Genomic DNA, 16,308 nt, shown 5'->3' on the forward strand with positions numbered 1-16,308 from the left:
ACCTGCTGCTTATCAAAGCTAATGGCACTTGTGAGTAAGGGCACCCATCCAAGAAGCCTGCCAGAATCCCTAGCCTCTGCGTATTTAATGAAAGAGCCCTGGCAACGTGAGGCACAGCTTGCTGTGGGCATGCTCTGTACGGGAGATGCAATCGCCTTATATGCCATACTGATTAGCATCTTTTTAGGATAGTGAGCACATGTGCGTGAGACGAGCCAGCACGTCTTACACAGATCAATCTGCCAAAAAACACAGCAACTGGAAAGAGCTCAAAGGCCTGTGCCCAACAGCGACAGGACACACTAAACAATTTCACTACTAAAATATGGGACAATGGGTCAAAGTGGGCTATACCCAGCATCCCTGTAGAATGGGGCTGGAGCTGCTAGGGAATGTGGTTTCTCTCGAGGTACTTACTGGTCTTTTCCACCTCTGTAGCACCTGAGCACCTCACTATCCTCAATCAATTTGTCCTCGCATCACTCAAGTGAGGTTAGGAAGCATTATCATCACAGATGGAGACCTACGGTCACATAGAGCGTCTGTGGCAGAGATCCTCCCTGGGGCAGGGAGGTCTTTTTGTCCTGTGTTTGTACAACACCTAGATGCTACCCCAGTACGCACAATAATCAGGTGGGATTTGAACCCCAATTCTCCCACGTGCCAGGCCATGCCCTAACGCCTAGTTCATCCCCTCTGCTGGCATGGCTGAGTATCTCCTGCCAGAAAGGAACACAGAAGCACTGCACTCACAGAGGAATCCTTTGGGCCTCCAGGTTCTCGGATACCTGGGAGTCCACATCAAAGAGGAAGCTGGCCAGAGATACTGCAGTTGCGGCAGGGCCACATAACCCTTTATGAAGTCCCCCAGAAAGGTGCCAAGTTCCCCTCTGAAGGGAAAGTGCTAACTCAGTCACTTTTCACTCCAGTCACAGCAGATCCTGTAACCTAGGAAAATGTGGTCTCACTTACGCATCGCACACAGGAACCATAGAAACCAAACTGGAAAATGAGAGCAGTGCTGTTTTGTGCACTTATACCGAAAAGCCGTCAGCATTTCCACCATCATCCTCTCTTTTCAGGGGGTTACAGCTCAGCCACAAAATACTGCTCTGGGCTAATTCTTGGTTACTCCATGTACTAAGATCCTGCTCAGGGTGTGACACACACAGAGGAACAGGCGTCCTGCCACCCAGGAGCTGCACTGTATAGACCCGCAAGGCCAGGAACGGGAAGGGTGGGAGCTTCTGCCTGCTGTTTGTGGACTGCAGCCAACTTTTAACGTGCTGATTGTACACGAACATGGTCTGATGGACTGAGCATGGGATAGGGACCAGGAACACCTAAGCTCTTGCCTCTGCTACTGACTTCTTGTGTAGCCTTGTGGAAGTCATTTATACACTCTAGGCCAAATTCATTACTGTTATAAGCAGGCACAACTCCAGTGAGATCAGCAGCAAATCTAGCTCTCTGCATCTCTGTTCCCCCTCATCTAACCCTCACTTTCTGTAGCTCTGTTTCCCTTCTAATCCTTCCTGTTGTTGGCACAAATATGAATGCACTCCCTGACGGCCACATACGATTCCTACCATCCTCTGGCGTGGACAGCCACCTTAGCTGCCAGTGAGCATGAGCACCTGGCAATCTAGCATGATCAAAACAAGCTATGCACCGACTCTGGGGACAGATGTGTCCTCCCATGGTAGCCCCCAGTCCCTTATAAAGGAAACAGCATGGATCAGTGACATTCCCCAGAGCTCCCTGGACCACGTGCACAAGGAGAGGAGAAACATTTCATGTTTAAAAGCGCTTCAAGACCTGCAGATGAAAACAACCAGGTAAGAGCCCAACGGTGTTCATGACCTGCTTCGGTAAGAAGCACAGGGGCTTGGGGTTTTAAAGAGGGCTAAAGGAGTTAGGCACTTAACTCCCACTGACTTTCCATGGTAGCTGGGAGTTTGGGACCCTATGAAACCTGTAGCCTGTGCTGCTTTGACTCTGAAACCTCTAGCAAGTAGCTTCGAGAAGGCCCCTTACGCTAGGCTCCCACAAGAGTTACAAGGCTGCAAAAGTCGGGGCACAGGGCTTCCATCGCTGTCGCGAAACAGCAGTGCGGATCAGCAATGAAAGCACCTCTCTTTCATCAGCGCATTCTCCTCCTCAGGGGTTTATTCTTGAGGCGGTAAAGGGCGTTGGACACAAGAACAGATAACTCCCAGCCCGAGAACAGCTGCCTGGAAAGCGCTGCGTGTTCTCAAAGGCTCTTATCCCCCGCATGCCTAAGGCACCTGAACAGGGTGGTAACTCCCTGATTGCTGGAAATCCAGAAAGGTCTCTGTCCCAGTCACAGCACTTACAGACGTATGACGGAGTTGGCCAGGGTGGGAAGAGCTCCTTCAGCCTCTCGGACCTCCAGGCAGCTGGGCTGAGCCAGATGGGTAAACACCTCCGCTTTAGGAAGTAAACGCTAACGGGGGGCAGGTTCCACTGATCAGACACAAACCCCACTGGCAGGAGCTCCGAGTCCAGCTGCTGACTCCTTGTGATCTCAGGGAACTAGCTTAACCTGCGTCTTAGCTTACCAGGCGCAAGGAAGGCAAAACAACCCTACAACGTCCCTGTCTCACAGAGGCCCTGGGGGGTGGATTGCTACTATTGTGCTCTGGGCTGGAGCAGAAGTGCCATGCCAAGCCGCAGTAAGAGTGCCAGGTATTACAGGGCCCAGGCCTGAACTCCTGACTCAACCAACACTCCCACACTCCCACGGAAGTCAAGGAGCATGACTGGACACAACAGGAGTTTTGCCTGAGTGAGCACTTCTGGCCTGGGCCCACTGGTACTATCCCAGTTGCGTGAGCTGGAAGCAGAGGAACTTGAAGCTCCTATTTCTCCGGCTGCTAAGAGACCGAGCAGCCAAACAACGCCGAGGGGAGCAGAAAGGCAGGCTCAGTCTAACACCCTCTCCTAGAGGCTGGCTGATGGGCGAGGCAAGCGAGGAGGCTGTTAAATAAGTCAGGCTCCAACCAGAGAACACTCAGGCCCCATCCCCGGGGGAATCCCAGCCAGGCCAACAAGGTTCCATCAACCTAGCGACCGTTGCTAGGGGAGGTGGGGTTCCTACACCAACGGAAAACCCCCTTCCATCACTGCATGGGGTCGCAGTGCTGTAGCTATACTGTCACAACGACCGTAGTGTAGACATGGCCTACGGCTCCCATGGAGCCAACCCCGAGGCTGCCACCTGCCTGCAGCTCCCCCTGCTGGTCAGGCGAGCTGCAGATGCTCTGCACCTCTCAGGATCTGGCCCTTAGCGTTACCTCTTAGAACAATTTCAAGACATTATGCCAAAAACAGGTTGGAAACAGCAGCCAGGCCAGTGGAAATGATCAGAGACTCAATGCTGGAAAGGGACTGTGTAAGGGGAGAAAAGAGGGATACGTGAGAGGGGCACATGAGACCCGTTGACCATGTTAGAAACAACCACATTTCACCCAGTCACAGCTCTTGACCATGGTCCCGATTCTGCAAAGGCACCTTCATAGCTTCACAGGCAGATGCCTTTGCAGGATGATTTAATGTTTACACTGGAGTGCCCACAGGGCCCCTTCATGCTAGGTACTGGGCAAACTCATAAAACTCTGCTCTGAAGAGTTTACAGTCTAAACTCAGGGCTGGTGCGATCTGTCTTGAAACCACACACGCCTGGGGTTATTCCATAACACAGCTCAGGCTCACCCAGTTTTGTGGGCCTTGAATGGGAGCCAAGCTTTGAGTTCGTAACGCCCTTATTCCTACGCTCTATGTTGCATGTGACACTGTGACTCCAGTTGTTGCTGTCAATCTCTTTCCCCCATCCCCCTGTGAGCAGTCTCCCCTGTGACTGGCTTTTGATCATGAAGGTTTCAGAGTTCTCCGGGGGTATCACGTTCCAGCATCCCCTGCAGATATGAAGTGCAGATCACAGATGTCAGGAGGTTTCATGCTGTAACAGAACCTTTGATGACAATTCATCTTTCCTGTCAATGTTCCAGGTCTTCAGCTCTAACACAAGAGCTCTTTCTTAGCTGGTATCTCAGGATTCAGAGTTCGCTGACTGCTGAGCTGGGAAGACACAAGCTGGACGTGCATATCAAGGGAAGAAGAGACTTCTAAGACTGTTGACGAAACTCCAGCCATGAACCACTCCCCAGCCAGGTCAACCAGCATAAATACACTGCAACAACTCTGCTTGGGGTCAGCTCTAGACTGAAAGGGTAACAATTTGCACTTTAGCTCTTGTGTCAAGTTACCTTTGGTATTTTGAAGGTGCCTGCAATAAATATAAGGGATGGCACCTCCTTCCCTGGGATGGCAACATCCAAAACACAAAACCCACTTCCTTGGCTAAGAATCAATGCAGCTGTTCCTGACAATTTAGTGCACGGGGGACCAAATCTCTCTAGGTGAATGTGCATTTGCCCCTGTGCACAGGGCCAGCTCTAAGTTTCTTGCCACCCCAAGCAAAAAGAAAAGGGTGGCCAGTATGCCACCCCGGGAATTGTGCCGCCCCAAGGACATGCTTGTTTTGCTGGTGCCCAGAGCCGGTCCTGCCCGTGCAATACACATATGCGACCTTCCAAGAGCTGTGCGAAGGCCAATGTGGTGCAAGAGGATGAATCTCAGAAGTAAAGCTAGGAAAATGTGGCAGTACTGAAAGGGGAAGATGCTTTTGCCTACATAACAAACACTCATAAGGAGACCTGTGGGTAAATAAAGCCATTCAAACTTTCTGCTTAGGGTCCATGTCTATTTGAACAACACTGGAAGTTTCTGACTCTACAGGTATTTCTTCCAACTCATTGTAGGGAAAGAACCAGGCTGAATATTTCAAAAAAATCCATGAAGCAGAAGAGCAAGTAGCTCACAAGGATCCTAGATGACATCATGACAGGAAAAGCCTTTCTCTTTAAGTCCACCTCAAACCATATTTTGCTGATGATGGTACAATGTAGACAGCTATGCAGCAATAAAGAGCTATTAAGCAAGATACACACCTGTCCCTGCAAAAAATACTGCAGAATAGCTTTGCTCAATCTGCAGAATTTTGCCAAGAGAGTGTGTAGTAAAGGATGGTGCAATTTGCTTCTTACTAATCCCAGTGACCTACTTCAAGGCCCTACTTTTGACTAGTGAGGAGAATGGTAAAGTCATGGCAGGCTCTACTAGTTAAATTTCATTAAGCAAAACAGGTTTCAGAATAGCAGCCCTGTTGGTCTGTATTCGCAAAAAGAAAAGGAGTACTTGTGGCACCTTAGAGACTAACCAATTTATTTGAGCATAAGCTTTCGTGAGCTACTGCTCACTTCATCGGATGCATACTGTGGAAAATACAGAAGATGTATTTGTAAGGAGAGTGATCACTTTAGATAAGCTATTACCAGCAGGAGAGTGGGGTGGGGGGAGAGAAAACCTTTTGTAGTGATAAACACCCATTTTTTCATGGTTTGTGTGTATAAAAACATCTTCTGTATTTTCCACAGTATGCATCCAATGAAGTGAGCTGTAGCTCACGAAAGCTTATGCTCAAATAAATTGGTTAGTCTCTAAGGTGCCACAAGTACTCCTTTTCATTAAGTAAAACAGTCAGCCATGGCAGATTTCAGTGGAAACAAGCTAGTAGCTGCATGTTTGCACTGGCACACAGGACGACAGTGTGTGTGTAAAAGAATATAGAGTGCATCAGCATGTTTCTGTTCAGTTCTGACTTGCTGTCCATGGCTCTGTGCCTTGCTGTCCACTGACCTAGACTTCCTTCAAGTCTCGCTTAGCACTGCTCTCCCCAGGATAGTCGCACAGAGTACAGAATCAGTGCAGGGCATTCTGAAGCCGGCCCAATGAATCTGAAGGAGCTTCTACAGTATAATCCATAAAGAGTCCGATCCTGCCAGGCTTATGCAAGCAAAGTGCCCATATATAAATGGGAGCTCTCTGCATGCAGAATTCTGCTGCAGGATCAGGTCTTTAAGAGATTACACTCCACATGGGCCTCCAAACCTCACTCCACAATGGCCTTCTGTATCACCATCCTTTGAGGGTGAGGGGCAACCTTCATCCACAGAGAAGTTTCCCAGTCACATAAAAATGCTGCTTGGCTTCTTCCCCAATGGGAGCAAAGCCTTTACCTTGACTGCTTTAATTGAGGCTGGAGATTTCACCTCGTGCACCTTCCTCCTGCACTCAGATCCATCGTTCACAACTCCACAGGAACGCTCCATCTCCTCCCAGCCAGGATGTTCTCCCAACAATCTTTCCCAGCACCATGTAGTGCTGATTGCATTAGCATCCCTGACCGAGAGACTGGAGTGCAGCCAAGCTAATATACAGGCGTGCCTCTTTCACATTGCAGCCAGCTGCTTGCATTTCCTGGACTTGGCGTGTTGCATCTTCCCCTCCTTCAAGGTGATCATTTCAGGTAGCACCTATGCTCTCCAATGCCAGTTGGGATCACAGGACTAGAGAAGGGAAAGACCCATCCGGACAGTCCTTGGGACCATGCCCTTGCCAGTGCAGGGGACAGCAATGCGTGGCATGCTGCACAGACGTTAGCTAATGAATCTTGGCCACACCTCTGTGCAATGGAGAAGGTTTATCATTCCCACTTAACAGGGGGGTGAAATGGAGGCAAAGAAGGACTGAGGCCAACATTTCCAAAAGCATCCACTAATTCTGAATGCCCAGCTCAGATGAGCTGCTTTATTCATCAGCCTGAGACACTGAGTGCCTGGTTTTCAGATGTTCAAAGCACCCACATCTCCAGCTGGAGTAACTACGTCTCAGTATAAGGCCCAGGGGAGGAGAGTTAATTCCTGCACCAATCTCGGGTGGGCACAGGGACTGATGGGGAGTGTAGCTGGTGGGAACCCTATCCTGGGCCTGGCAGGTGTCAGCTCAGCCTGCAGCACAGGTCAGATTAGCCACTTGGGCTGGTAATTTCCACCCTGATTGCAAGAGTCCCTCTGGGCCATGGTAGAAGTGCCACGCCAGGCCCCCTACCCTTGGGCTCCTGCAGTCATGAGAGAGTAAAAGTCCCGGACACAACAGCTTTGCATCTGCCGGGGGTTTTACAGTTGCCTGGACTGGGACTCAGGAGACACCAATTCAATTCCTGGCTTACTCACAGACTTCCTCTGTGACCTTGGGCAAGTTACTTAGTCTCTCTGGGCCTCAGTTTCCCCTCTGTACAGTGGGGAGAACAGCCCAGCCGTTCCTCACAGGGGCAAGTGAGAATAATATCCATTAGTGTTTACCATGCATTTGGATGACCCATAAGTACCTAGAGAGGCACCTAAGAGCAGAGGCCTCAAACTGGAAAAGACTGCCTCTGGGTGCGGGCCCAGGCCCCTGGGTGAGCCAGTGGTCATGCTGGGGCACAAGTTCAGAGCAGCAGGCCACACTACCTCTCTAACTTGAGAGAGGACACATCGGCAATTCAGCCAATAACAGTGCTCGATCTCTGCCAGATTTCCTGGAGGTGGATTCCTATTGGTTTAATGACAGCAAAGAGAAATACCCTGCAGCACTGGGAAGACAAAGATGACCTTTCTGTGAAAATATCTGGATCAGATTCTGTAAGAAAGGCTGCTTCCAAAACAAGCTATTGAGGGATCAGAGGACAGGCTAGGGTCCATTGCTGACCTGTCATGGGGAAAAAGAAATCTGGATAGCAAACAACCTGCACTGTTTTGAGGGCGAGTGTCAGGCAGAGAGCCTCACAGGCAGGTCACACTACAGAGCCCTTCCTGATTGGTAATGACAAAGATTATCACCCACTCATATCCACCTGGTGGTCTCAGTCCCTACCTGACTGCGGTGTCCCGCACTCTGTGAGACACAAATCAGTGTCCTTGTTGGCAGTCCAGCCAGAGGCACCTGCAAATAAGAGAGCCTGAGAAATCAAACTCTCCTGTCACCCCTAGGGAAAATCTGTCCTATGAAGGGGGAGAAAGCTGGCACTGCTGTGGTCTCTACTATACCTTCAGTCCCCAAGGCTCCCAATGGAGTGCCTTTAACTGGCATGAACGTCTGGTATAAAACCCCACAGCCTTGGGATAACTTGGCCCTTTACCGTATCTGTTCGACTGGTTACAAAATACCAGGGCTCCACTTTGTTCCACATCATCGTATATACTCCCACTTTTCCTACAACTGCCCTGCCCTTTGCCCCCAGTGTGTGATTGACATTCACTAATGCCCATTTATTGAGGTATTGATTTACGTCACCACCATGTGCGTCTCCACCGGATGTGGCCAGTGAGTGGAGTTCCCTAAAGACAAGCCATCAGCCCTTCACTTGCAACATCCTGCCTTTTGTTGGTCTGTGTCACACACCTGAAGTTAGTTATTTAAACCTCCTTGGAGTTTGTTGTCTTTAGATTTCCTTGTCCAAGACTGACTCCCCGTCAGTGCAGAGGGGATAACTGGATGCAGGCCAAGCTAGAGGCACTAGACCTGTAGAGCCCTGCAAATCTGCGGATATCTGCTTTAGGTCCACAGATACCCACGGACAATGTTTGCAGACTGCGGCTCAGATGCGGATACGAATCTTGTATCCGCACAGGGCTCTATGGATCTGGGCTCATGTCAATCTAGTGACCGAGAACCCATAGATCTGGGTGCCAAATTACCCCAGGCTCCAGACCAGAGTAGCTGCACTGTAGTGCCGTTTGCTGCCCCAGCATGGTGAGTGCGTTTCACAGGACAGTACATAAGGCTGGATTTCCCGCCCCTGGGGCTGTGCGGGACTGGAGAATTTCATCTTTAACAACAACAAAAATCTGGAACTGGGTATTTCTGAGAGCCTGCAAGTGCCCTTCAGCCCTCTCCTTCTCTAGTCCAGCCACAGCTGTGCGCCCTGAAACTCTGGCAGCTTCCTGGAGTTATCGCTGTCAAACCTGCTGGACTGGGTCTGGTAGACCTAAAAGCAGCAGGTAATCCACAGTCTTTCCCTTCACCACTCAGAGCTGCAATGTGGGCTTTACACTCTTTCCTGGAGCATCCAGTCCTGGCTATCCCTTCCCCACCCCACTCCGTGACAGGGGACCAGGCTGTGCAAACAGTTGCTCTGATCAGCTGGAGCAGAGCTTTTGTGTATAATCACAATTCCTTTCTTCCCTGCAAGGAGGATTAATCTTTGGAATGTTTTGCCTCAAGCTGTCCTGGCAGGGTTCACTGGGCTGGCCCTCAATAAGAGAAGGACAAAGACTTGGATTCCACCAATGCTGCACGACACACACGAGAAGCAGTCCTTCACTCCGGTTTTATCCACAGCCCAGCTTGAAGTCAGGCAGGAACACCCTCCCTCCCCCCAGGCACACTGGCAGCGATCCTGGATTTTCCTCTACCTCCTTCTGAGCCATTGAGCAAAGGCTCATCTGTCAGGACCAAGCCGACAGATCGTGGTTTGCTTCCCAGTGTTTAAAGCAGAAATGCCAGCAGTTTAACTCATGCCCTGAGAGCACATTACCTGCTTGGGAGAAAGACTATGTAAGATCCAGGCCTCCTAACGCAGGCTCCCAGTCCTGTGCTTAGCTCATTAGACCTCACCTAGGGAAAACAAAAAAGTTTTGTCCTCCTACCTCAACAGTGCAACGCTTGACACATTGGCAGGGATCCTGCCAGGCCAATAAGCCAGCGCCGGAACACGATGTCCCCCTTCCCAGGTCGTTTGCTTGGCTGCACTCCCACCTGGAAGACAGACAGGTATACTCACAGCGGCCCTTCTGCACAGGAGCTTTAGGTTAACCCAAACCTCTCCTGATATAAAGTAAAGGAATTATTCAGCGCCACAGATACTAAACAAATGACAAAGGAGGAGGATTGCATCAGAAATGTGAAGCTAGGTCAGGAAAAAAAAAAAATCCTGCAGCGAAGTGAATTCAACGAGTAACTTCCTCCCAGCCCCCCAGTTTCTTTAGGATGAAATTCACCCTGGGCCAGCACCAGACCCATGCATGGCTTAAACCCTGTACATTTTGAGTCCTTCCAACATTTGGGGGGGTTAAAAAGGTTACAGAGTTCTTTTTTCAGAGAAGGAAGAGAGAGAAAAGTTAGCTGGATTTCCCACTTTCGCCCTTTCTAACAAAGATTTTGGGTAGGAAAATGGACTCGATGACCCGGAGGTCCCTTCCAGACTAAAATTCCTAACAGTGGTACCTTTTACTTCTCATCTGTTTTGATGAGAAATGGAAAAATTGCAGAGCTGATTTCACAAGACACGTAGCTGGGGTGACATTATTTCCATAAGCCTTTGATGTTGTGTGAGAACCTAACACATAGAGAAATGTTTAGCTTGCGGGTACTGCTGATTCGGTTTTGTTTCTATGTGCAGGCCTCAGGGGCTGGCTATGGGGGTGGAGGGGGAGCGGGGTGTACATGCATGTGTTCATACAGTACCAACTGGAAACAACTCCAGTACATGAAAGCTGCACCCTCCAGATTGCTGACGTATACATACAAACACATACCTGCAACTTAAAACTAAATCCCTTCTGACCACATCACAAACAATTTCCCCTACTCTTAATTACCCACTAGTTCATTTCCCAAAAAACCTGGGTCTACCTCTAGCAAGGGAGGAAATATAGTCCAGTGGCTAGAGCACTAGCCTAAATAAGTCACCAGGACCAGATGGTATCACCCAAGAGTTCTGAAAGAACTCAAATACGAAATTGCAGAATTAACTGCGGCATGTACAGTAATCTATTGCTTAAATCAGCCTCTGTAACAGATCTTTAATTTGACCCTCCATAGTCCAAATAAAAAGAGGCCCTTGTGCTTTTTAAATAACGGTTCGCTTGTACCAAGTTACAGCTGGGTTAACTGAGACACAGTAAGTTCAAGTGATTTGTACACAAACCTGTAATGAGTCATAGCAGGCAGCAGGAGAGAGTCAAAGGAATATTTACTAGCTGTGCTACCCATACCACATACTGTGGTGGCTTTACTTACACAGGAAGCCAGAGCAGCCTTTTGACAGGTTCAGGGTGACATTTGCAGTAGTAAACACTACGCTGAAGCAAAACAAAAGAAACAAATCCACATGGATTTTTCTCAGTGATAAAGGTTGCACAATTGTGTGATGCCATCCAATTACAAAGGTCAAGGCTTTCCACAAAAACTTGACACCAAACAGAACAGAACATTCCCTTGCAAGTAATAACAAATCCATCCCAATGATAGGCCAAAAACTAGGACGTTTCCAGCGGGGAGAGGACACTGCTCCCCCTTTCAGTGCGACTCCCAGGCAAGGTACAAAACAGGGGGAACCGTGCAAGGGGGACACCGTCCCCACATGCCTGGGAGGGGTGATGGTGGGTCCGCTGCTTCCTTCCTTAGCGAATTCAACACACCTCCAGCACCATCTCATGAGTCAGGTGCATCGCCACGGAGACATCAGGGTTCCAATGCAGTACCAGCCCTTCCAGGGGTTCGGGTGTAACAGCTAAGGGCCCACCCAGCCAGAGACAGGAAGACAGTTTCCCCAAGGGGTTGGGGGCCGCTGAAGGGAAGAGGGAAATCTTTTATTCTGCTGTGCAGAGCTCATGGAGAGGCTCATCTAGTGACTGAGAACCCATAGATCTGGGTGCCAAGTTACCCCAGGCTCCAGATCAGAGTAGCTGCACTGTAGTGCTCTTTTGTAAACTTGCCAGCTAGTTTCAGGCCTCACCCAACCCATTTAAAAAGCCTTGTCACCACAGGAACGACACTCACCACACTGACAGCCTCCCTTGTTCCCCTACACCTCTACCCAAAAAATCCCAAACACCCTCTCCCAAGCAGAGATTTGATCCCAAAAAGGGAGAAGTAGCAGAGACATCATGAAGTCCAGCAGGCACTTCACTATTGCTTTTGATTTTATGTTGAAGGGTCTCAGGTACGACAGTGATGGGCGGCAGTCTAAAACAGGCAGATAGATCACATGCTCTGGGGATGTCAGGATAGGCAAACCACGTCCATAAGAACCCAAAAGAGACCTGAGGCAATAGAAGAGAGATCAGCACCTATAGGACTGAGATGCTATAGAACAAACAAAGATATTAGAGTCATATCGGCACTTTTCTCACTTTGAAATATCTATAAATATTCCTTTGTTGCATCCAGTTTCAGAAGGAACCTAGAGGGATTTTAAAAATCACTGCTCCTGACAGGCGTTTCTATATCCTTATGGAATTTCTCCCCTTTCTGTGAGGTCTGATCTGTAGGGTTGTCTGTGAGCAGTGGGTTGCTAGCCCCGGTTTGTTGTTATAGGGTTGCTAGTGGGTGCCAGGCTACCTGTTATCGTAGGCTTGGTTGCTCATAGGTGTGTTGGGCTGTTGCTAAAGATTTATTTTTTTATTAGGTAAGAAGAGAGAAATACAATCCCAATTTGCTGATTTTTGGGAGGTGGAGATGGAGAGAGGAAAAAAAAAGTGATAAAAAATTACCAAGCAAGAATTGCAAAAAGATGCAAGGAATAGGGAGTGCCCCTTGTTTGGCTGGCCAGGCCCACAGCAGCCTTTTCTCAGAATCCCACAGCAGTTTCCGCCGGGCCTCTACTATATTTGGAAGATGTCAGGAAACAGATGAGGAAAGAGATGTTGCCTCACTCCGCTGCCCCCTCCCCTTCCGTCCTGGAGCAAATGGGGAAATGTAACCCGACACACGTTCACAGTGCGTAACACAAGCAGAAGCGGGAAACACCTGAGTCATGCTGGAGACTTTTGGCAGCTTCTGTGTAAATAATCAAAGCCACCACACAGATGGCTCCCCCGGAGACAGCAAACACTAAAACCCCATCTCCGTACAGTTAGATTTGAGGGCTTACAATGACACACACTTACATGCCTGATTTCCAGAAACACAGAGCACCCCTAGCCCCTACAAAAGTCAGTGGGAGCTCAGCACTTCCAGGACAATAAAAGCCAAGCTCTAAATAATTCTCAGCATAGTCAGAGCACAGGTCTCCGTTGGGTCACCTCAAGAGCTGGGTGGGCTTGAAGTCCTTGTATATGCATCTCTCGTCAGGGCCAGATTATAGTTTTATATGTATCTAGAAGCTAGAGTATATGACACTATAGGTCCAGAACCAGGGACTGTCAGTTAAAAAATTATGTTTATAACTATTGTGCAATAAGACAAAAGCTTGAAATGTGAGCCATGTGTGAACAATATCTGCCTGAGTCTGCAGACAGCCTAAGACAATAGCTCCAAGAGGCACAAACTTCTCCAGTCATCTTAAGATTGCTGCTTCCATAAGAAGTGGTAGGGCCATGGCATGGGGGAGGGGCCAGGAAGCTCCATGGGCATGTGTGTCCAGGGCCCCGGATTGCCTTAATGCAGCCTGATGCCCCATGACATTTTGGGGAAACACCTGCCATTTCGTACTAGCTGGTCCATTCTAAAGGCAAGAAAATTGCTCTTCAGAAATTGGAGCTCCGCAGGTAAATCAATCCATGGCAGAGATGGTGCAGCAGTAGCCAGACAGCTGGGAGTGAACTCTGCCAGAGGCAGGGAAGTATCCTATCCCTCCCTTCTGCTTGGTGGCCAGATTTGAACAAGGGCCTTCCAGGACCAGGTCCCTCCCCGCTCCCAGCTGGGCACATGTGATGGCTACCAAGATGCTAACAGCCTCGCAAGCACCCTTGTCGGTTACCTCGTTGCCTTTGCCATGCCCCGGAGAATGGGCCCACGTTCCCTGCAAGCTCGCACTTCTGAGCCCAAGGGCCATTGTCTCCTGGAGGAGAGAGAAACATCTTGGTGAGTAACAGCCAGAGACAGACAAGTTGGACTGAAACACAGCGAACGAGTCAGACCATGAAGGCCATGGGAGAGAAGCCAGCTTCCATCCCTAGGGCAAAAACTCAGATCAGTTCCATCAAAATGAAGCGTTACTCTGATTTCCACCTGGGAAACTGAGTGAGAGTGGCCCAATCTCACACAGCTTCCACGGAGCAGATTGTCTGGTGGCCTCTCTCAATCGAGGATGCTCCAGACAGAGCCCCCTGATGTTTAAGGGTAAGTGGGGAGCTGCTGCGGATGATATTTGCTCCCCGTGGGGAAGCTCATACACCCTTTAAAGAGGCAACCAATCCCCTGCTTTCCTCCTCTCCAGCACCTGATGGCTTTTCACCTCGGCAGGCCCTTGAGTGAGGACTGACTGAATGGCTGACAATGGAGGTTATTTCCAAATAACAGGACCATGTTTTCTCAAGGGGGCTGAACTTCCACTCAGGAGACTGAGTCTAAGAGCGGGGGGAGAGGGGGGAGGACAATAGCAATTTGGCGTTAATGAGCCGCAGAGCTGTTCCTGTCATCGGAATGGCAGTGAAGCAAGACATCCTCATTAGGGAGGCATCTCAGCAAGAGCGGATTTGGGTTTTTTAATTAACGGGAATTTGAGGTTTAATTTGTAGACACGGATGTCCAGGTTCATCCGCCCGCCTGAAGTGGGGCAGCTTGGGGAGGGTGGGGGGTGGGGAGGCGGGTGGAAAACAAGTTGCCTGACAGAAGGGATCGTTGCTGAGTCTGACAGAGCAGCACGGCCCTGTGAGGCCCAAACCCTGCCTATAAAGCCGGTGGGGGAGTTCAGCCTCCCTAGCAACACCCCAAGGTGGGTGAATCTGACCTATCCAGGCAAATTTACTGCCCCCCATCTGCACGGTATCTGAGTGCCAGCGGACCAGCACCTCAGGCAGGGCCTGACCAACAGGAGAATCCAGAGGACATGCTCTGGGGATCCCAGCCTCCATTCCCTGCACCCCCCCAATTTCAAGGGGAAGAGGAGTCCCCCAAGTTTCAGGGTGGGCCTGAAAGCCAGTTTCTCAGAGTAACCGTGTCGCTCTCAGTGGTGTCTGCTGGGTCTCACCTGAGGCCAGGCACCAATCAGCATTTTCAACAATCCAGCTTTGAGTATTGCTCTGGGCACGCAACCGACCAAACCTCCTCAGTCCATATTGTGCCTGCAGCTCCTCTTGCCTACTGCTCCCCATCTCCCTGGAACTCCACTTGGCCAGGAGAGGTTTATTCCCCACCCCTGTTGTTCCTCCCCGATATTTTGGATTACATGGGGCTTTCCCAAGCTGGTTCTCCTTGCTCTACAGAAGGGCTGGGGAAGGGGACTCAACAAAGATGGCAGGGGAACGTGAGACAGGCAGGCTAACAGGAATGGAAGAAACAAGACCAGCAGAGATCCTGCTCTCAGTTACACTGGTGCCGCAGCTCCCAGTTCACACCAGAATAACTGAGAGCAGAGCTTGGCCTGTGGCTTTAATACTGTTTAACGCAGATGAATACAAAGGAACAGGGTTCATGGAGGATGAAATCCATTCCCCTGTGCAGAGGCCGTGAACAAGTCCCCACCCCCCCAAATTAAGCCCCACTTCAGCCCCTAACACAATGCGAGGGCCGTCCCTAAGACGGCTTCCCATTTGCACGTGGATGCCCTTCACCCCTTTCTCCTTCAGCCCTCGCCTTGCCTGCGGATCCAAGCAGTACGTAAATATCAGTTATCGAGATGATCTGCTGTTACTGCAGCTGGTTTTATTGCTTCACCTGTGAACCAAAGGAATGTGTTTTCCTTCCCGCAGCCGTCAACTTTGTCCTTTATCCGTCCCACCAGGGCATCCATCTCCCTCAGGCTGGCTCGGTATGGCCCAGGGAATGAGGAGCTGGAGGGAGGCTGAGCGAGGACCAAGGGCACGTGCATATGGGCCAGCGCTAGGTATAGGAAGAAGGGGCGTCCGCTTTCACTAGACAGGAAACACAGGAAGTGTGTTTAGCACGCTGGTTATGAGAAAGGTGTGGGGAGAGTGCAGAGCCTGGGCACGCAGGGCAGGGCAGGGGGAAAGGTTTTCCACAATCTCTAATGCAGAAGGAACTTTTACAGAAGGCCACCAGTGGGTAAGACACTGCACTGGGACCCAGGAGACCTGGGGCCTATTCTGGCTCTGTCAAAGATACACCAGGGACCCTTGCGCAAGTCACTTCACCACTTGGTACCTCCATTCCCCCTCCCACCATCCACCTGCCTTATCTATTAACATTGTGAGCTCCCTCTCACTCCGGGTTTGTACAGCGCCAAGGGGCCCTGAACTCAGCTGGAGCCTTGTGGCTTCACCTCATAGGCCTCTGTTCTCGCAGCTGAGGAAGGTTAGACAGAACCTGCTGTGGCCAATCAAAGACGACACTCTTACCCCTTTCTACAACGCACAGCCCCTCATCCTGGGGCTCGGCACCTTGCTCCCAGGACTCTCAGCACCTGCAGCTTGGGAGGAGAGAGCTCCGGGCTGGGAA

General features: G+C 50.1%; 1 protein-coding gene across 3 annotated transcripts in view; it reads right to left on the reverse strand.

Moving 5' to 3' along the window:
• Positions 1-16,308, reverse strand: part of ARSG (arylsulfatase G) — a 62,660-nt gene that overhangs the window by 12,859 nt on the left and 33,493 nt on the right. For all 3 annotated transcript variants that reach the window (XM_074971887.1, XM_074971885.1, XM_074971886.1), the window contains exons 7-9: positions 15,568-15,764; positions 13,670-13,750; positions 9,615-9,723 (exon numbers count right to left, since the gene is read on the reverse strand). In XM_074971887.1, the coding sequence (XP_074827988.1) occupies positions 9,615-9,723; positions 13,670-13,750; positions 15,568-15,764 (387 nt within the window). The remainder of the gene's footprint in view (positions 1-9,614; positions 9,724-13,669; positions 13,751-15,567; positions 15,765-16,308) is intronic.

This window comes from Natator depressus, chromosome 14 (assembly GCF_965152275.1).
Source record: "Natator depressus isolate rNatDep1 chromosome 14, rNatDep2.hap1, whole genome shotgun sequence".
Lineage (NCBI taxonomy): Eukaryota > Metazoa > Chordata > Testudines > Cheloniidae > Natator > Natator depressus.